At 36.5% G+C, this 21626-nt stretch overlaps 3 protein-coding genes across 3 annotated transcripts in view; 1 reads left to right on the top strand and 2 right to left on the bottom strand.

Annotated features, from left to right (window-relative positions):
* The first annotated feature begins 587 nt into the window (after nucleotides 1–587).
* On the top strand, nucleotides 588–11209 carry LOC102596445 (DNA-directed RNA polymerases IV and V subunit 2-like). Its single transcript, XM_006351444.2, has 8 exons — nucleotides 588–700; nucleotides 2015–2573; nucleotides 3089–3301; nucleotides 4744–5624; nucleotides 5803–6094; nucleotides 8025–8975; nucleotides 10087–10358; nucleotides 10497–11209. The coding sequence occupies exons 2-8, from the start codon at nucleotides 2028–2030 to the stop codon at nucleotides 10993–10995; spliced, it is 3654 nt and encodes a 1217-aa protein (XP_006351506.1). The 5' UTR covers nucleotides 588–700; nucleotides 2015–2027; the 3' UTR covers nucleotides 10996–11209.
* A 1445-nt stretch (nucleotides 11210–12654) lies between these two features.
* On the bottom strand, nucleotides 12655–13554 carry LOC107061345 (probable methyltransferase At1g27930). The gene has a single exon (XM_015310473.1). The coding sequence runs from the start codon at nucleotides 13552–13554 to the stop codon at nucleotides 12655–12657; it is 900 nt and encodes a 299-aa protein (XP_015165959.1).
* Nucleotides 13555–14831: 1277 nt separating this feature from the next.
* LOC102596115 (uncharacterized) overlaps nucleotides 14832–21626 on the bottom strand; it is an 18810-nt gene continuing 12015 nt past the window's right edge. Inside the window, exons 18-28 of the mRNA XM_006351443.2 lie at nucleotides 21033–21108; nucleotides 20798–20891; nucleotides 20629–20698; nucleotides 20332–20511; nucleotides 19445–19567; nucleotides 19261–19344; nucleotides 18974–19158; nucleotides 18745–18883; nucleotides 18598–18657; nucleotides 15463–15567; nucleotides 14832–15378 (exon numbers count right to left, since the gene is read on the bottom strand). Of these exons, the coding sequence (XP_006351505.1) occupies nucleotides 15265–15378; nucleotides 15463–15567; nucleotides 18598–18657; nucleotides 18745–18883; nucleotides 18974–19158; nucleotides 19261–19344; nucleotides 19445–19567; nucleotides 20332–20511; nucleotides 20629–20698; nucleotides 20798–20891; nucleotides 21033–21108 (1230 nt within the window). The 3' untranslated portion in view covers nucleotides 14832–15264. The remainder of the gene's footprint in view (nucleotides 15379–15462; nucleotides 15568–18597; nucleotides 18658–18744; nucleotides 18884–18973; nucleotides 19159–19260; nucleotides 19345–19444; nucleotides 19568–20331; nucleotides 20512–20628; nucleotides 20699–20797; nucleotides 20892–21032; nucleotides 21109–21626) is intronic.

Genomic DNA, 21626 nt, shown 5'->3' with positions numbered 1-21626 from the left:
ACAAATTACACTTAATTTTGATCTCATATATCTGAGATTCATATAATTGGACATGTCAGATTTATGTATTTGAAGATCGAAATTTGACACGAATAATAATTAAAAAAATTCACGCGAAGACATGTAATTAGGCTCTAAATTAGTGGAATTTGTGTTATTTAATTAAGAGGAATTAAAAATAATGATCACTTGCTAAATGAATACAAGAAAACAAATTTTTAAATGTTATGTATAAAAGAAAGTTATTTTGCAAAAATACAAATCTCATAAAAAGTTATAAAACTATTTTTTTATATATATATATATGACCTACGACATCATTTTTTCTTTATAATATCACAAAAAATAGTACTACTCTTTTTTTTATATAACTCGTTTTGATTTTTAGTCAATTTTTAAAAAATGATATATATATTTTTAATAACTCTTAATAGTTTATGGATAATATAAATCCCACTTTTTTTTTAAATAATTTGTAAACATTGTAAAATCATAATATTTTTTTAAATTTAGTGTTCCATTAAAGTACATTAGAGTAGTTAGGATTAATTAGATTTTGTGTTTTTACATTAACAATAACACATGTCCTCACTTCCATTTAGTCAGTATACTTACTGCTCGTGCTCTCTGTTTGTCTGCGAAAAAGCTCTAAAAAATTTCCCCAAAAGGGAGCAAAGCAAAGCAGAATCTACGCTACTCTGTAAGCCTTTCTCTTCTCTTGCTTCAAACATTTCTTCATCTTCTTTTATTTTCCCCCAAATCGTTAAGATATTCAGAAAATATGGGGATTCACAATAATTTTTTGACACTCAGCTCAAGTTTTGTGTTGGTTTTTGAGTAATTTTTGTGGGTTTTCTTCATTTTCAACAATATTGCTGTAATGCAGTTTGGTCGGCGAGTTCTTTTTGGGTTTTAATATTTAGAAGTAGGCAAATCCGAAAACCACTGTTTTTTTTGTTTTTTTTTTTAAAGATTAAGCTGATTTTAGCTCATTTTTGGTAGTAGAAAGTACAGAAATGGTTAAATGCTTCTCTGATACTTCTTGCATGTGGAGTTCTTTTGTTTCTGTTTCGTGTTTTTTGGGGTTTAGGGTTTAGAGGTGATTTGACTGAAATAAGAATATTACTGTGCTGAAATCGATTTATGGGTTTTCTTGAATTGCAAAAGAAAAGGATAAGAAAATATTTTTATTTGAGGTAAGCTTATATTTTTTCACAAGATGTTCTAGGCATTTTATGGGTTTTTCAAGAGGTGAAAAAAAGAGATCTTTTAAGGGAGCTTATACGTTTCATTTAACTTTTTGTTTTCTGAAATGATGGTGAATGTCTTAGGTCTTTGTGGTTTTCAGTTTTTATGACTTGATGAGCAAATGCTAAGAGTAAATTCTGGTGAAGGTTGTTTTCCTGTTATCTCTTTTGGATCTCATAATAACTCGTTGGGATTTTGGAGTTCCTTATTGTTTCTTTAGAAGACATGACTAATGTTACATATACTCTGAAGAAGAATGTATCAGTGCATCCAATATTCAGTGTGAATAGACAGTGATTTGTTATCTTTTAAATGTAACATTACATATTTGAATGCTGCATAAAACATACTATAAGTCCCTGCCTTTCTTGTCTCTATTTTTTTTAGCTTTATCTTCTTTAGAAATAGCTCAATGGAGCGGAAGTGGGTTCTCAAAAACACAGTTTATTTTCAAGAGCAAATTCACCAAGCAATTGCAGTTTTCACCTGATTGACATTTGTTTAGTCTTTTGTTTTGTTGTTTTGTTATTTTGTTGTTTTCTAAATAAAACTCATTTCTAGTTAGAAATGAAAGATCAAGCCTTTTCCTCCTTTTTTTTCCTTTTTAGAGAAAATACTCATTTGGCCTACCTGGAAGGACAATATTTCACAGTTTCAGCTGGCTATTTAAAGACTTTTAGCTGAGAGATCATGTTTGTGCATACCAGTACACGTTGGAATAAAGTTAAATATCGACTGATGCACTTTGATTTTGTGTTTGATGCAGGCGTTTCATTTAGATGACAATTTCTGATATCATGGAGGAAGTGGGATGTAGTAGTGGTAAAGAGAAGATATCTAATGGATCAGCAAGGATGGATTTTGATATTGATGATCTTTTTGAAGTAGATGATGATGATTGGGACGAGGACGAGGATGAAGATGAGGATGATAGCCATGATATGGTTTTAATTAAAGAGTTGGGTGAAACTTACTTGAAGAACTTCTGTAAAAAGGCATCAACTGGTTTTTTTGAGAAGTATGGTTTAATCAGTCACCAGATAAATTCATATAATGACTTCATCAACTATGGAATCCAAAGGGTGTTTGACTCGGTTGGGGAGATCCATGTTGAGCCAGGTTATGATCCATCAAAGAGAGGTGATGGTGATTGGAAGCATGCTTCTGTGAAGTTTGGGAAAGTAACCCTTGAGCGGCCGAAGTTTTGGGCTGGGGAGAAGTTTTCTGCAGACGGTGGGAAAGAGTACCTGGACTTGTTGCCACGGCATGCTCGCCTCCAGAACATGACATATTCTGCCAGGATTATGGTTGAGACTCATGTTCAGGTTAGTAAATGTTTTTTTTTTTTTGTCTAATATTCAAAAAATAAATATGATGTTTGCCTATATTCTATAGTTTTATGTGTATCAAATTCTTTCTGTTTATTTATATTCATTCATTTTTCTTATTATTCTCAATTTTGAATGGGCCAGATCGCGGGATTTCTACCTTTTTTGGTGTACTCCTTGTATACAGCTGACTCTTCTCCCTAACATTAATAAGAATTACTTTATCAATTATTGAATTAGCAATGTTCTAAAATGATTACATTGTGTTGCTCTTCAGTAGACTAAGTTGTCAATCTTGTTGGTCTCTCTTGAACAGTTCTTTGTTAAATGCATTGCCCATCCGATGAAAAGTAAGTATATGGCCACTGAAATTTGAAATATAATCCCTTCTCACCCATGCATTGACAGCCTTTTCCAGTTAGCATTTATAACACACCCAACATGTCATTTATTTTCCTTTGTTAGTTTCTTATTCTTTTAATATATTTGTCTGTCCTTGTATATGATTTCAGGTGTATACAAAAAAGCTAGTTAGAAGTGACAAGTTCAAAACTGGCGTAGACCAGTTTGTTGACAAGGAGTGTGAAGTGGAAGACAAAAGGGATGTCTTGATTGGGAGAATCCCTGTGATGGTTAACTCAGAATTGTGCTGGATGAATGGTGTTGACAAGCTTGACTGTGAATTTGATCATGGGGGATACTTCATTGTCAAAGGGGCTGAAAAGGTAAGATCTTCCTGCTAGCACCTCACTCTCGACGCCTCCCTCTGTTCTACCTAAAGATGGCGTAGAAAACAAGGCTGGACAGTTGGTGTTAGTTAGTATAGTATTTAAGCCCTATTGAGTCTAGAGGGAAGATTAGAGAACCATTTTAGTACTCATAAAAAGAAGAAGATAACCATTTTACTACACATCAATCTAGCATAACTCAAAACGGTGGAATATCACTTGTTAATGTTAGAATTTATGTTTCAAATAAAATATCTGTGTTAGTTGGACTGTGACACCTTATTCCTACAAGACAATATATTTGAGTGTTGGAATGAACTGAGTCCAATGGGGTGGAATGCATATAGATGATTTGTTTAGTCAAACCCAAAATTGATTCGTAGTGTTGTACGAGTAATTGTTGTTGCCTGAATAGGTGTGTATTTTGACAGATATTCTAACTTTGATAATTCAGATAATTGCGACAGTTGTGTCCATATAATGGAAGATGTGACAGAAGAGGATGAAAGAGAGGAGAAAATTTAACTTCATATTAGACATTTAACTAAGCGATTGATTAAAATGATGCATAGTGTGTGGTAGATCTGAAGGTGCTAGCTACTTTTTGAGTTGGTTTATTTGTCTTAATTGATGATACTGTTGAATATTGATCTGATGAAGGTGAAGTTTATGTATTGCGTTGCATAATGTTCAGCAGTTTAGAGTTCTGACTGATGAAACAGTTTTGTAGCATGCATGAACCTTTAGGAGGAAAGACTATGTACCTCCATCATAATTTGATGTAGTTGGGTATCACACACTTTTAGTCAGATAAGAACTCTTATTTTGTAAGACAAGTTGCAAAAATATGCTAAGTTATTTTTCTTCTGTAAAAATGTCAACGGCAGTCTTGGAATAATATAAGAACTCTATGTTTTGTATAATGTGTTAAAATTTGTGTAATCATGCTGCATGTTTAATACAAGTTGCACAAGTTCTTTTGTAGTATTGTTACCATTGAAGAGTCTTAGCTACTCTTTTATGCAGAAGTTCTTTCTCAAGCTTCAAGCTGAGTAATGCAATAATTTCCCTTGACTGACTACATAGTACTCCTTTGTCTCAAAAGAATGACAAAGTACACTTTTGCGGAGTCAAACAGTTGTTTCTTGACTACAAAAATTGTGGTTTGAGTACACATTATCTTGTTTTTAATATGTAGGAGCGATTAGTTCAGTTAAAGAAAAAAGAATGGTTACTTCTTTTCGAAAATTAAATGTGTCTGACTCTTGTACTCCGAATCCACCATTCTTTTCGGAATGTATGTAACTTTAGCATGCATTCTGCACTTGTGCTATTTACTATAGTGATATAGAATATTGTTTAATCCTTTTGGCCTTTTAGAAGTATATTTCCTATTGCATTTCTTTATTGATTGACATCTCTTGCAATTTCCATTTCAGACCTTCATTGCACAAGAGCAGCTTTGTTTAAAAAGACTCTGGGTGTCAAACAATCCCACTTGGATGGTTGGATATCGCCCAGGTGAAAAAAGGAAGAGAGTCTACATTAAACTGACTGAGACCTTGAAGCTTGAGCACATTAAGGGAGGAGAAAAAGCCCTCAGTGTTTACATACTTGCAGAAATGCCAATTTGGGTCTTGTTTTTTGCTCTAGGTGTTTCCTCTGACAGGGAGGTAGTAAATTTAATTGATGTGGATATTGAAGATACTACTATCGTCAATATACTAGTAGCTTCCATCCATGAGGCTGATAAGAATTGTGAGGATTTCAGGAAGGGGAAAAAGGCTCTTGCTTATGTTGATAGACTTATAAAGAATTGTAAATTTCCACCTCAAGAATCTGTTGAGGAGTGCATAAATGCATACCTGTTCCCTAATCTTAGTGGTTTCAAGCAGAAGGCTCGCTTCCTTGGCTATATGGTAAAATGCCTCTTGCACTCTTTCATTGGTCGCAGAAAGGTTGACAACAGAGATGATTTTCGAAACAAGAGATTGGAGCTGGCTGGTGAGCTCCTAGAACGAGAGCTCAGGGCACACATTAAACATGCCGAGAGGCGTATGGTGAAGGCAATGCAAAGAGATCTTTATGGAGATCGACAAGTGCAGCCAATTGAGCATTACTTGGATGCATCAATAATTACCAATGGTCTCTCCAGGGCTTTTTCCACTGGGCATTGGTGTCACCCTTACAAGAGAATGGAGAGGGTTTCCGGTGTAGTTGCAACTCTCAGACGAACAAATCCATTGCAAATGACTGCTGATATGAGGAAATCACGTCAGCAGGTTACATACACCGGGAAGGTTGGCGATGCTAGATACCCGTAAGTGTTTATAAATTTATATTGACCATTGTTTTTGTGCTTTCCATTAGCAAAAATGGTGACTTCATTTGTCTTGCTTCCTGATTGTTGCTCATTCTGTCGTAAGTTTTTGGTATTTTGTTTCTGTTTTGTTTAACTTAAGTATGATAATTTAATGACTGGTATATAACTTATGTAGACATCCTTCACACTGGGGAAAACTATGTTTTCTATCTACCCCAGATGGAGAAAATTGTGGCCTGGTGAAAAATTTGGCTAGTATGGGTCTTGTCAGCACAATTATTTTGAAACCATTTCTTGAGACATTGTTCCGGTGTGGGATGCAAAAGTTAGTAGACGATTGTGCCACCTCACTCCATGGAAAGCAAAAGGTCCTACTTGATGGGGAGTGGGTTGGAGTATGTGAAGATTCTGCACTCTTCGTTTCAAAGCTAAGACGTAAGCGCCGCAGGAATGAAGTGCCACACCAGGTTGGCTCATGATCATTTTCATTTAATTATGTACAGTTGAATCATGGAACCTTGCTGTTGAATATTAATTTATATTGCAACGTTGATCATTCAGTGGCGTACACAGGATTTTTCGTAAGCAGTGTCACCTTTTAAAATGAAAAAATAAATAAACAATATAACATCATATTAAATATATATATATATATATATATATTACTATACCTTTTTATAAAAATTAAATAATAACTTTTGATGATTTCCTTTTATTAATAAAATGTATTCAAAATAATACCATGTGAGAAAGAAGGCAAATGAAAAGAACATAAAAAATGAGGCCAGACAGGTTTGAACCTACCTCACTTACGAGCTCCAAGCCAAAAACCAGTTGGGCTACGCACAACTTTGATTGAAGGAGTGCCACATTTATAATATATAACTATATCTCTGTTTTTTCCCTTCTCAGACTGTACATATTTCGTAAAATTTTCCGACGAAGCAGTGTCACGTGACACCCCATAGCCCTTGCTAAATCTGCCCCTGTGATCATTGATCCACCAAAAGGATGGTTATAAAACTGTCATCCAAACATAGTAACTTGTGTTTTTCTCTTTTTCTCAAGTAGGATGTAAATCTTTTGTTATAATGTATTGTATGTACAATATCATGTAAGCGCCACTGGAATAAGGTCCCACATTAGCTTAACTCGCGATCATTTTGATTTAGTTATGTACATAGTTTAAGACTTAAAATATTTGTTTTTTTGTGTGTGCACGCACGCATTTTGGGGGATAAAGTAGAATACTTGTTTATATCATAAGTATGATTATCAATTTTATCAAAAGGACAATTATCAAACTGTAAGCCGAATGTCTTGTCTCATGCTCTTTGCTCCTCAAGTTTCACACCAGGTAACTTAAAATGTGAAATAAAGAATAGAACTGATAGGAATAAATCGTCAGACCAGGTAAGTAGTGATAATGTTCATTTAATTATGTAGAGAAGTCATAAAACTTACTGTAAAGGCTGCTTATATTGCAAATACATTCATTAAATAAAACTATTTACCAAATGTGAAGGACTAATCTTTTTCTCTTTGTTTCTGAAATGAATGTGATTTTTGTGGTATATGTATCGACTGTAGTATAACTTCTGTATGCTGGCAAGTCCGAACCCTGAAGCTGCCAACAGTAGGTTGTGCCTCTTTCCTCCAATGGTGTCCTGAAGTGGAGGGTCTACCATTACAGAGCAACCCTCTCGTCATTGACATATTGCTTAAATGGAAATATATCTGATGTTTCAGAATAGATGGAATCCTTGAACTCTGTCATTACTCTTCTGGGATTCTTTTTCCTTTTTGGGAAATATTTCATTTTTTTTAATGGTTGGTGTCCGAGCTAGCTTGTGTGCACCGCGGCTAATCCACCGGGTACTTACTACCTCCTACCAGCACACACACCATTAACTCTTCCCACCAAGCCTCAGGTAGATGGGGGAGAAAATCACATTTTGGAAAATATTTCTTTGCAATGCGCAGAAATTCAGACTAACCAAATAAAAATTATACTAACATTTTAAAATTTTGAAGGATTCAGACAATAAAATAAAATCCAAGAGTTCTATATGAAATGACCTTTATCACAGATTTGGCAGAACAATAAAATTAAATCTAAAAGTTCTCTATTAAATAATCTTTATCACAAATTTGGTAACTGATTTGATGTTACCATGCGAGTTAAATTCATGGAAGTTGATGTAGCTTCTTGACTAGGGAAATTTGACCCAGTACCTTTTTCATCAGCACTGGATGTGCTGCGGAAGTCTCTCTTTTTTACCTGGATATTAAAATCCAGTCTCGTATATTGTTTTTTTAGAAGACGTTGTATATTGCCATATAAGATCTGTAAATTTGATACTCGCACACTGAACAATCTTAAATTTTTTCTTCTAGGTTGAAGTTAAGAGAGATGAGCTGCAGGGTGAAGTTCGCATATTTTCTGATTCTGGAAGGATTCTGCGTCCTCTTCTTGTTGTTTCAAATCTAAAGAAAATCAAAGCTTTGAAAGGGGGAGACTATGGCTTTCAATCTCTTCTGGACAATGGGATTATTGAGTTTATAGGACCTGAAGAAGAAGAAGACTGTCGAACTGCATGGGGAGTTGAGTACATCTTAAAAGCAGATAAAGAGAACCCACCTGCTAAGTATACTCATTGTGAGTTGGACATGTCATTCCTATTAGGCTTGAGCTGTGGTATTATCCCATTTGCAAACCATGATCATGCTAGGAGGGTCCTCTATCAATCTGAGAAGCACTCTCAGCAGGCAATTGGGTTTTCAACAGTGAATCCAAACAATAGAGTTGATACAAATACCCATCAATTGTATTATCCTCAGAGGCCACTTTTCCGGACAATGTTGGCAGATTCCCTTGGGAAACCAAAATGTACTCAGTACCAGAAAGGAATGCTTCCACGGCCTGAATACTTCAATGGGCAATGTGCAATTGTCGCAGTAAATGTTCACCTTGGCTATAACCAAGAAGATTCATTGGTCATGAATCGTGCTTCACTGGAGCGCGGAATGTTTCGATCTGAGCATGTTAGGAGCTATAAGGCTGAGGTCGACAATAAGGAAGCAATGGCTAAGAAGCTAAAGATTGAGGACTCTGTCAACTTTGGGAAAACCCAGAGTAAAATTGGACGAGTGGACAGCCTAGATGATGATGGTTTTCCATTCATTGGGGCAAATCTCCAGAGTGGAGATATCATAATTGGGAAATTTGCTGAATCAGGGGCTGATCACAGTGTCAAGCTGAAGCATACGGAAAGGGGCATGGTTCAGAAGGTTTTGCTCTCTGCTAATGATGAAGGGAAGAATTTTGCTGTTGTATCTCTCAGACAAGTAAGATATACATGTGTGTGTATATATATATGAAATGTTTCTACTTATATGACTGTATTTCTATGCAACTTTTGCTGTTGCATCTCTCAAACAAGTTAAAGTGCTTTAAGATGCAGGTTTATGGGAAACATTTCTTTATTAAAAAGACCATATTAAGTCTTTGGAGAACTGTTTGCAGGCAGTTTGGCAAGCTTCTTAAAGTATTTGCACTTCATGGGATACAACGTCTCCTATTCATAGATCTGAGCCCGCCATTATACAGTTGGATGCAAAATTATCTATTTTTGAAATAGGAATTATAGTAGATCTTTTAGCCCCTTACCACCCTTGAGGAAAATTTGCACTATTCAGGGGCACTGGAGTGGGTAAAACAGTACTCATTATGGAATTGATAGACAATATTCTAAAGAACTTCATAAGTTGTGAAAAATTGAAGATACAGATCAAGAAATTGAATTTCAATTGTTATGATAAAAGGAGAACAGATGCTATGTACTGTGTACATAAAGACCATATATAGCTTCACGTGCCTTGAATGGTTGAACCATCCTATTAATGAACACATTGAAAGACCAGCCACTGAACTGAAGAAAAGCTGATTTGTCTAAAAGCAGCACTACTAGACTATCCAAAAGCTTCAAAACTACAAGCCATACTACTAGACTATGTTAAGGATTCAAAACTACTAGCCATCGTAGAATGTTAGCAAGAAAGCCTACTCACATATTTGTGTTTTACTTATGGTGTAAATTGGAACATGTAAATGAGGTTGAATCAGTGCTACAGATGTCAGAATCCCTACAGGACTAGATAGGGAATACTTTTGCTGTTTTGCTTTGAAGAGTACAGTTCCTATAGCACATCCTTAATGTTACTCTTATGTATAAAATTACTTTACTTTCTTTAAAAAAATGTTAGCAAAGATAGCTGTTAGCAGTAAGCATTATGCTTCTGTGTTATGATTCAAATATACATGTGTGAAAAAGTTGGTCACCTCATATTCATCTTTATGTTTCTTCCACTATCCTTCCTCGAGAGTACCTGGAAGACACTGTATAGATAATTCTAATTCCCTTTAAATGATTCCAGTAATCTTGTACATTGTGTGCAGGTTCGTTCTCCATGTCTTGGAGACAAGTTCTCCAGCATGCATGGACAAAAGGGTGTCCTTGGATTTCTGGAATCTCAGGAAAACTTCCCTTTTACCATTCAGGGGATTGTTCCAGATATTGTAATCAATCCCCATGCATTTCCTTCAAGGCAAACCCCTGGTCAGCTGCTAGAAGCCGCTCTGGGGAAGGGCATTGCCCTAGGTGGTGGTCAAAAATATGCCACTCCCTTCTCCACTTTATCAGTTGATGCCATAATGGAGCAGCTTCAGGGGTAAGATATCTGAAAGCTGTATCGTTTTTCATAATTCCACGCCCTTGTGCCAACTAGTTAAGCTGTGTTTGTTTTGTTGTAGTCAATTGTGAATTCTGGTGATTTGTCATTGACTATTAAATGCTATATGACCTGCAGGCGAGGATTCACGAGATGGGGAAATGAGAGAGTTTACAACGGTCGGACGGGTGAAATGGTTCATTCCCTGATTTTCATGGGCCCAACATTCTACCAACGCCTCATCCATATGGCTGAAGACAAGGTGAAATTCCGTAACACTGGACCTGTCCATCCCCTTACTCGCCAACCTGTGGCAGACAGAAAACGCTTTGGTGGAATTAAGTTTGGTGAAATGGAGCGCGACTGTCTTATAGCTCATGGTGCTGCAGCAAATCTGCATGAACGCCTTTTCACACTCAGTGACTCTTCCCAGATGCACATATGTGGTAAGTGCAAGAACATGGCAAATGTAATCCAGAGAACTGTGCAAGGTGGTAAGGTAAGGGGTCCGTTTTGCCGGTTCTGTGAATCAGTCGAAGATATAGTGAAAGTTAATGTGCCATATGGTGCAAAGTTGTTGTGCCAGGAGCTCTTCAGCATGGGCATATCTCTCAAGTTTGACACTGAAATTTGCTAATTCCTGATTAAGTTTCATCTTCGAGATTATACTGATGATGCTGACATGTTGGTGATGGGAAAAAACTAATCTCTTGTATCTGTACCTTATTAGTTATCAGGTTGTGTCTAACACTATTTTCTGTAGATATCTCTAGTGTTTATGGGAAAATAACTCGACTCTTGTATTTAAACCTTGTTGGTTATCAGGTTTGAAAAGGTGTGTTTCGTTTAGACATTCTCTCTCTCGTGCATGTGCATGCGACACACACATACATGCTGAATTGTTGTTGTAGATTTAAGTTTGCTCTTTTGATGAGAAAATATTGGCATTTGATCTTTCCTTGTTAACAAGCAGTAGATGACCCTTGCTCTGTTAGGGGATTGATTTCAGTGCAAAAGGGTAAACAGCAAGTGATAGAAATAAGAAGTAACAAGTATGCTATGGTGATCACTAATGTCATACTTGTCCTAAGAAAAAAGAGGTTTACCTTTGACATATCACTTGCCTTGTTTGGTTTAAGATTAAAAATGTTTCTTGACTCTAACAAATAGATTTGATTGAATATGTACCTCTATTGAAGTAATAATTAGTTATTACCTCTAAAAGTGATAGAAGAAAGAAGTGTATGAAGTAGTACAGAATAGCCAAATGCTGATAGAGATTGAGGTACTGATGATTAGCTGAAACACTTGCTGAATTTCAGGTAAAATAATCCAAACCAACAAGAGATCCACCCATTTATCAACTTAGTTCAGCCAAGTAATCTTTGGACTGATTGATGACTCAGCTCAGTTAACTCAGCCGCTCATTGTACTAGAGCGGGGTGAGTGAAATGGAGGCTCGCATTAGGGCTACTATGTGATAAGAATGTGTAGGGTTAAAAGTAAGTTCTATAAAGCGGTGGTTAGACCTATGTATAGGGCAGTCTCCTTGCCCGTCAAGAATGCACACCTTAAGAGCATGAAGGTAGCGGAGATGAAAATGCTCGGTTGTGCAAGCAAGACATGACCATAGATAGGAAGGTTTGGAGGTCGAGGATTAGAGTAGAAGGATAGTAGGTAGGCCCGTCTGTTGTAGTACTCTTACGAGCTAGTCTCCTATTCTCTTTATTTGGTATTCACATAGTATCTTGTTCTTCATTTTTACTAGTACCCGTCACTTCAATTGCATCTTTTATCTTGCTATTTTGTTGTCGTTATTTTCCTTTTATCATTCTTTGACTGCACCTTTTTTGAGCGTCTGGTCTATTGAAAACAACTTCTCTATCCCACAAAGTTGTGGTAGAAATAAAGTTTGCGTACATTTTACTCTCCCCAGAACCCCCTGCGAGATTGCATCAGCATGTAGTTGTTTATTTTGCTGGTCTAAATTCAGTCCACCAGTTTGACATCCCTAATTTCTTTTGTAGCATATCCTTCATCTTCTCCATTTTGGAAATGTATATACTATTTAACATTCAAATGGAGAGATTCAACCTTAAGATGGAAAAGACTAATGAATAGGCTTCCTTGAGTTAAACATGTATAGAAGAGAACTAATTTACAAAGAGATAATTAAGATGTGTTCTCAAGATAATTAAGGGAAGATACATAATAATGAAATAACATAAGCTGTATGCCTAGATCTAATAGCAAAAAAAAAGAATTTCTTCTACAATAGCAGACTATATATGTTCAATTATGCAGGACAAAATGTAGTGGCATTTGGTTTTGCTAGTATGTTAAAATCCCAGAATTTCCCTTTAGAAGAAACCAAATTAGTGTCACATAAGAATTCCCAAGAAAACCACTTCTCAATCATTCTATCAACATCATGTACCAATACATGAGTCCCATTCTTGTTCTTGCTTCTTCTTGCTAGTACACCAGCAATATATATTGCAGCCATTCTTCCTGGTGATTCCGGTTTATCGCCATCTGGTCCATCAACAATCACTAAATCCCACTTCACTTCATACACTTCCTTAGGAACATTAGTGACAAGTGACATAAATTTGCACTTTCTTGATGAATTACTATACAGATCATGTTTTGAACTACTAGCAGTAGCTGATATGTAGCAGTCTTTCTGGTTTCTTCTAGCATGTTTTAAAATCTTGTATGCATCTCTAGCAACTGTTTGATACTCGACTCTGTGAATTCGAGTACTATTAGCATTACTCGTGGAGTTATAAAGTTTGATCTTCGCGGGGTTGTCCTCAAGAAAGACAGTGAATCCACCCCTATTGATTGTTGAAATTTGAGAAGAGTATTGTGTTTCAAGCCCGAAAACAAGAATATTGCAGGGGGATTTTCGCGATACAAGATCATAGAGAAAGTTGATTTCTTTCTCCGCGAGGATATTGTGGCTGTGTTCAACTAGAGACAAGGCAGAGAAAACCGGAGAGGAGTATGAAGTAATAACAGAAATCTTGACAAGTCTGAGTATGGAAGCAAATGATAAAATGAAAACAAGAAGTGGAATGATATTTCTTTTTGTAAATTTCATAGCTGTGTAGTATTTGTGTAAAAGTGTCCTTTTAAGACGAGTTTTTGGTGAGAAAAGAAGAAGAGGAAATGCAATCTCAGAAGAGGGCATTGTGTTCTTTTCTTTATGTCACTATTTTCTACCTAAAGGAAGACTTATAATAATTTGTTGTGACATGTGTTAAATTTCCTCTCTGAATTTTTTTGAGTGAAGAAGAAGTAATGGTATTTTCCTTTAGTTTGAAGCATTTGCATTTTTTCTTTTATTTTTTTTAATTTAGTTGTCACAATTTTCAACAGTATTTCTTAAGTTGAATATTTTTTGGTAACTGTTGTAAGTGATGTAGGTGTGATCAATCATTGTGAATGATGGGTACTCTTTTTTTTTTTAAAGAAGTTGGACACCAAATCTCGTCTGCTTTTGCATTTATTTGTTGGGGGTCATTAATATATATACCCCTCATAACAAATAACTTTTTCGCGGATATAAATTTACATTTTCATATAGTAATATCCCATCGCATGACTTCAATTTTTAAAGACTTGTGCCTAACTAGACATAAGTTCGATTGTTAAGGACAAAAATTAAAGATCAACGCATTTGAAGGGCAATTTTATAATAAGAAAAAACTTCCTTCTAGGTACTGTTTTTGTTATCGTTTGGTGAACATGAGTGATATTGAAGAAAAACGTATCTACTATTTTTATATAAACAAGCATCTCACATTGCATGTTGTCTCCAAATTTATTTTAAACAGAGTACAGTACCAAACACCAGTTCACTTAAGTATATCCAGCTGTCAACAATTTCAACCAAACGCTAGAAAATGATTCTAGCAAATAAAATATTTTTTTTTGCTACACCCTAGGTTCATATTCTTAACATACTTTTATTACTAATATAATTAGAGAAACATAACTTCAAAGCTGAGATGACAACGGAGAATCACAAAGTACCACAAGTCAGTATAATTATAGAACATCCACAAAGCCCCGTCGAATGTGAAGAAAAAAAGATTTCGTTGAATATGTTATGAAGTTAAGTGAGAAGTCCCTTTCTTTCCCATTACTGGACCCGGAAATCGCATAAATTGCTTAATTCAGGATTTCATGCCAACTTCGTCTTTTTGCTCAACGACATTGGAGACCGTTTTCAGGCATAGATACATGATATGTATTGATGCTTGGTGAATGAATAGAACAATGTGTTTGGCTTTAGAATTATGACACACGGAGTGTACTAATATTCCAATAACCAAACACCAAATGTTCATGCAGTAGTACCAAAATTACTTCTTGGTACTATGAGAACACCAAAATTTCAATCTGAAGACGAATAATACCATTTTGAAGTAAAACGAATGGAAGAGAAAGTGCCTAAAGATGTCATGAAATAAATAGAGGGGCGCAGGATTTCATTGTATGTTTGCTGCAACTCGGCAAGTACAAGCTCATCAACAACTAGATATCCAAAGAAGCAAGTCAGTATCTATAACGACAAGACTTGCATATTATTTGCTTCCAACTTGACATATAATGAATCGCAACAGTAGCAGCTGCATTAAAATAAGAACATCGACATCTTTCTGCTCGTTGTGAGAAAGAGGGTAAGAAAATGAAGGTGGAGATACTACCTATTCCTAGAGGACTACTCCATCCTCATTACATCTCAAAACTCATGTATAACTAAAGAGACCTATACTCATTGTACAAACTTCCAGGGTGTCATGGCAAACCACAAAGGCGGCGACTGACCTGGGCCTGAGGAGATCACACTTAAGAACTTCTTCCTTAAGACATCAATGTACAATATGAACAACTTTTACATGAAATAACTCAAGGACTTCTTCCTTCTAGATCCCCCCTCTCCATACAGTTCATTCCACTGAAGAAGCTCTGTCATATTTATGGATTCCGATGAAACACTTGCACAAACCTAAAATAAACACCAAACATATGAATTCTCAGCATTCAGATGCAGCAAAATAAAGAGTGAGATTAAAGACTTTTGTCAACTTACCCGCTCATGAGCATTTTTGAAGTCATCCATGTTCAAAGGCCGTATGTCTGCACCGCCGCATGGTGTTGGTGTAGGTTTACCTTCTGCCAAAGCTGCAGCATGTTCCTAAAATCAACTCCAAGCATGAGATTCTAGTAGTAGCGTCTATTGAGTGGGTAAGTTTTATAAATAGCAGATCAAGTGCATAGGAGTTCTACAACAACAGCATACCCAATGTGATCTACAAGTGGGGTCTAGGGAGGGTGAGGTGTACACAGACCAGCCCTACCTCATGAGAGGTAGAGAAGTAGTTCCTGATAGACCCTCGATTCAAGAAAAGTGATTCAAAAACAGGTTTCAAAAATACAAGGGTAAAAGTTATGGCAAAAATACTTGTAAAAAGGTAAGTACTGACAAGAAAAAATAGTAAAAGAAACAACAATGATAAAATAATAATACAATGAAGAGAGATATAATAATAGAACGATAATAATAATGATACTGATAATTCCAACCATACTCCCCCTCAAGAAAGAGAGAAAATCGTTCGACTACCTACTAACCATCTACCCTAATCCTCGACCTTCATGCTTTCCTATTTAGGGTCATGTCTTTGATGAACTAGAAATGTGTCATGTCATGTCTAATTACCTCTCCCAAACTCTTCCTCGGTCTAATTACCTCTCCCCAACTCTTCTTCAGTCTACCTCTACATCTACTTAGCCTTATCATTGTCAACCTCCACCTCCTCACTCAAGCATCAGTGCTCCTCCTTTCTATACGTCTAAACAATCTTAGTCTCGCTTCTCACATCTTGTCTACCACTCAGGCCACCCCAACCTTGTCCCGTATCTTTGTTTCTAATCTTATCTCTCCAAGTGTGCCCGCATATCCATCTAAGCATCCTCATCTCTGCTTCATTCATTTTCTAAATGAGTGAATTCTTGATTGGTCCCATACAACACAGCTGGTCTAACACCACTCCATAAAACTTAACCTTTTAAGTCTTGATAGAACATTCACAAAGGACGCCAAATGTGAGCATCCATTTCATCCACCTCGCTCCAATATGATGTCACATCATCATCAATCACCTTATTTTCTTGAATTATCGACCTAAGATACTTGAAGCTTCATCTAATTGGGATGGCCCATACATCAATCTTCACTTCCACAGTTGACTTGTGTGGTGCATCACTGAACTTGCACTCCATGTATTTTGTCTTAGTCGTGCTCAACCTAAAACCTTTAGACTTTCGGGTCTATCTCCAAACCTCCCATCTATCACTAACTCTGCCCCATGTCTCGTCTATCAAGCAGCACTAAGACAGATAAAAACAAGCTAAGCCCTAATCCATGGTGTAGCCCCATCTCGATTGGAAGTGTTCTGAATCCCCTCACACCAATCTCACTCGAATTTTGGCTCCACCGTACATGACCTTTAATCTCTCTGATGTATGCCACAGGTACATCTCTAGACTCCAAGCATCTCCATAAAAACTCCATATGGACTTCGTCATATGTCTTTTCTAAGTCAATGAACACCATATGTAAATCTCTTTTCCTATCCCGATACTACTCTAACAATCTCCTTTATGACATCCATATACTTGAGATGGATCTGGTTTATTTCCATCACACAACTCCTCTCCCCACCCACCCCTACCTTAACAAAACTAGAGTTTTCACTCCAAGAAACATTGGGGAAGATAAGTTTCTACAATCAAGGTGAAGATAACCAACACAATTTGGTTTTTAACTTCAAAATCTCAAGCTTGAGAAATCATATGCTTGCAAAGCACGGATGGTCGACTAGTTCCTATCTAAAAAAGCACATTCGACGAACTGTTTTTGTTTTTAGCTTTCTTCAGACTTGCAAGATCCAACAAGTTCATCTATTGGCATGGTGCCTAAGTCCCGGTTCTTTCAATTCTCTTTCTAGTATGGGTCTCCATAACGTCCAGCTTAGTCGCCTAAGTAGGCGATAATTGAGCCTCCAGAATAGTGGCTTTCTGCTGAGGGAGATAGCAGAAGGCGCTAGACATACTCTTATTTAAACCAATTCTTCAATAACAACCACATTAAACAGTGACCCAAAGATGGTAGAGTGTATGTGATGCACAAATTATGTTTCGCCACGTAATTTTAGTTTTTAATACTATTTTTTGTTCTTTTTTCTCCATACCAGCTACCACCACTAAACCACAACTCCACTCATCCTCCAAAATTCTGAACAAAACTCCAACCTTCTTAACTATGAAATAAACTTAAATTCTTAACAAAATTCCAACCACCTTCAATCCCATTTTCCAAGTAACACCATCAATTGCCACTTCTCCACCTCCCTCATGGTGTTGATTCATGCCAAAAGATTTCTTCTTCCCCCCATAGCAGATGGCCACCAGGCTACCACTGTGACAACACCCTTCACATTTCCGTATATGGGGTTGCATGTGTACTTTCAAGTGTATTGAAGGTTGTTGCAGATTGATGGTTTTAAGATGGTGGGTTCTGAGAGGGAAGTGGGTTAGAGAAACAAAAGAGAAGGCGCCGGAGAAGTATTTCTGGCAGCAAATGTTGAAAATTCAAAAAGGAAGAGCACTCTCAATCAATCAAATTCTCTAGAGGACAAGTGGAAGAAAGTATTCTTCTTCACTTCTTCCAGCTTGGCTTGAATAAAATAATTACATTACCCAAGTATTTCCAGGTATCATAATTTAACTTCAGACTTCTCCATTCCTAAACGCTAAATCCTATTAGGAAAATCTATGTGCTTGAGATGGATCTAGTTTAATTTTCCAACAATACTTCCGAAGTGACTCCTAACTTGTGCTTACAAACGCAATTAAAAATTAGGTGAAGTATTTCTGGAACTACCTAAGGGAAGCTTATTCGTTATCTTGAACTATATGCCAGTTGAAAATTCTAGAACTAATTCCACATCCTGAGATCCTCTACATTTATGTTGATGTACCTACAACCTGTTCCCTCATGATTGCGATGCTTTCACAAGTCCTCTCAAGCACGTAATAATTAAAGAAAGTAAAATTGACACATCCAAACCGCAGCACTCACAATATCTATTAAAGAAGCAATGCATATGTTCTCTAATAATAAAGGAGTACACACACAAACATCTAATAACAAACCCTGTACCTTTTTTTCTTTTTCTAGGATTTCTCTAATGGGTTGATATGCTGCTGTAACACAAAGATTCTGCAAAATACCGGACTTAAGTCAGCCTCTGCAAACATCATGACAAGCAAAGGAATTTGTCACGCAACAATGAAGTAGCAAAGACACCTTAAGATCACTTCCGGAATATCCATCAGTCATACTAGCAACTGCATCAAGATCAACATCTGAAGACAAGTCTTCTTTTGAAAGTATCACTTTTAGAATTTTCGCTCTATTTGGAGCATCTGGTAAATTGACCATCAGCCTGTTCATAAAATGTCATGATAAGAACATTGAAACCAACTGATGAAATATTCCTAATTCACTGGTAGCAAATTACTGGTTCTTCTTTTACCTACGCGGCAGTCGCCTTATGACAGCCTCATCAAGATCAAATGGTCTGTTTGTTGCTGCAAGTACCAATACTCGTTCAGTATCTTTTGTACGCAATCCATCCCAATTCACCATGAATTCATTTTTCATTTTACGCATGGCCTCATGTTCTCCTGGATTTTCCCGTCGTCCCAGCATGCTATCAACCTTAGGTAGATCACATCAGAGAAAGGGAGAGCGAGAATAAGAAAATGCATAGCATAAAACAGAAAAGAATAAAAGCATCAGTAAGAGTTCTAGGAAGCATACTTCATCCACAAAAACGACACTCGGAGCAATTTTACTAGCCAGGGAGAAGACAGCTTTCACATATTTCTCACCCTCGCCAAACCACTGCAGCATGGAAAACAACAGTAAGATTTATACATGACAAGAAGCATAGATGAACACATACACGATAGGAACAGTCTGACAAGTTCCAAATGAAGCAAACCTTTGAAGTGATACTTGACATTGAAATATTGATAAAGTTTGCACCGGCTTCAGTGGCAACTGCTTTCGCAAGCATGGTTTTCCCAGTTCCAGGGGGTCCAAATAGAAGTATTCCCTTGCATGGCTGCAAAGTAAGCATTTGAAAAACAACATTCTTAAGTAAGAAAAGTTGGGCAATCACAAATGAGACTTATATGAGATATACATGTCTGATACCAAGAAGAATACTTAGCGAAGCCAAATAAGATAGCATTAGGAACAAAAAGCTTTTCTGTTACCCCCACCAAAGAGAGCATTTAAATACAAGAGCCTTCTCTAGTGTCACATAATACTTTTATAAATGTGATAATCCATATCACAGATCTCAAAAGATCAAGAGACTGGGAATATGCAACATATTGATATAGGAAGGTGACAGATAAATAGAAAGGGAACCTTTTTCAATCAAGATATACAAGAAACTTCATAATCAAAATCAAGAAGCAAAGGAGCTGAAGAAGCAAAACGAGGAGTGAGAAAACTTACAAGATTGTCTTTATGTTTATCTTTACAGTAGCTATCAAAATAACGCAGCCACGCTAAACACTTAATAAATATTCTAGTTCACAACTTAAAAACCTCATCCGAACTAGTACCATAGTGCCTAGAGAACTCAGATTACTGACCTCAAAATAACAATTCACTACAAGTTAAACTAACAGTCATCTTCTTCTCATTTTACATTTTGTCAGGCACAATAACAAATCGATAAAAGAGTGGACAGAAACGAGTAAGACTATTTGTGCTAACTGTTAGATCCTTGAACACAAGGTCAAACACTACTAAACAAAAAAATATGGTTTCACTTATAGACAACCATGTAAACAAGCAAGAACTGAAGATGAAAACCTTGGTTAGTTGACCCTTGCAGAAGAGTTCAGGTCTTTGTAAAGGAAGCATGACCAGCTCTTTTAATGTATCCTTGACATTCTCAAGCGCACCAATATCATCAAATGTTACTCCAATATCACTGGGGGGGATAACATCTGCCAGAAGTCTCTTTTCAAATTCATTCTCAGTCACAATATCCTGTGTCAGACAAACGATTTGTTCACAAATTCATATGCCAAAAAACTCCCACAGTCATGTTAGGATAGCATCTCATGAAAATATAAGTTAAGCAAACCACCAGAAAGAAGGTATCACCTTAAGTGACTTCTTCAAGCTCTTGCTTTCATTTTGCATAGCTTGTAGAATTTCCAATCCATATTGAATGCTGTTAGATTGAAAAGATAAAAAACAACTCTTCAATACCACAAATATTACAGCTCAGCAAGCCGCATATAGTCTCAACTGCTGCTGCTACTTCTATTACCTCAGAGGAGACAAAACAAGCCTAACGTCAGGATTTGCAGCAGGGTTCTGCATTAAATGATGGCTCAAGGCCCATCCAACCACCTTCTCTGCACCTTCAAAGCATCAAAAGAAAGAGAAGAAAAACTATATAACTTGTCCTTTTGCAGCAAAAAAAAACAGTTTTTTTCATTTAGCCATTTAGTGAAAAACATGTTGACTTGAACAGAACACAATGTGAGAAAGAAGTTGCTTACTTTCAACAGAAAAAGTCTGGTCTTTGATGCACAAAGTGTCAAGTCCATCACAGTCTAATCCATTCCGATTAAGAACCTATACCCAAAAAAAAATAAAAAGGAGGGGGGGGGGATCAACCAACAAGACAAATAAGTAAAAAGAATCATGTTTTTTTTCTCATTGATCTATTGACCTCACATGCTTGTTCACACAATTAGAATAATAATAATAATAATAGATCCCGATAGTCTTTAATAATTTGCAACGCCTCAGAATGCTGAGACATGTTACCCACTTTCTTAGGAAGAATAGAACTAAAATAGTGGACCATATTCTGTTGCCAATCACAACTCAAAATTCTAGAAAGAGCACAAGCTGAAAGTTAAAATAACCCAAAGGTACAGAGTTTGTCAGATGAAAAGTGATTTACAGGAAATTTCACTAACCCGGGTAACAATTTTTCCCTCTTCCTTCTACTTCTCTATAGTCTATACTGTTTTTCCATATCGTTAAGAAGGTTGTAACGAACCAAAGAATGGTAATGATCTCATATCTTTCTTATTTTCTTCAACAGTGGATCCCCCCCCCCCCCCCCACCCAACCCCACCACCACC

Source organism: Solanum tuberosum, unplaced genomic scaffold (genome assembly GCF_000226075.1).
Source record: "Solanum tuberosum cultivar DM 1-3 516 R44 unplaced genomic scaffold, SolTub_3.0 scf00127, whole genome shotgun sequence".
Classification (NCBI taxonomy): Eukaryota; Viridiplantae; Streptophyta; class Magnoliopsida; order Solanales; family Solanaceae; genus Solanum; species Solanum tuberosum.
Note: the sequence above shows the minus strand (reverse complement) of the source record. Positions and strands in the feature narration are given on the sequence as shown.

Excerpts from the sequence above, each read along its gene's own strand:
- LOC102596445 (XM_006351444.2), top strand. The coding sequence starts at position 2,028 with ATGACAATTTCTGATATCATGGAGGAAGTGGGATGTAGTAGTGGTAAA. Across the intron at positions 2,574-3,088 it reads TGGTTGAGACTCATGTTCAG|GTGTATACAAAAAAGCTAGT; the intron begins GTTAGTAAATGT and ends ATATGATTTCAG. Across the intron at positions 8,976-10,086 it reads CTGTTGTATCTCTCAGACAA|GTTCGTTCTCCATGTCTTGG; the intron begins GTAAGATATACA and ends CATTGTGTGCAG.
- LOC107061345 (XM_015310473.1), bottom strand. The coding sequence starts at position 13,554 with ATGCCCTCTTCTGAGATTGCATTTCCTCTTCTTCTTTTCTCACCAAAA.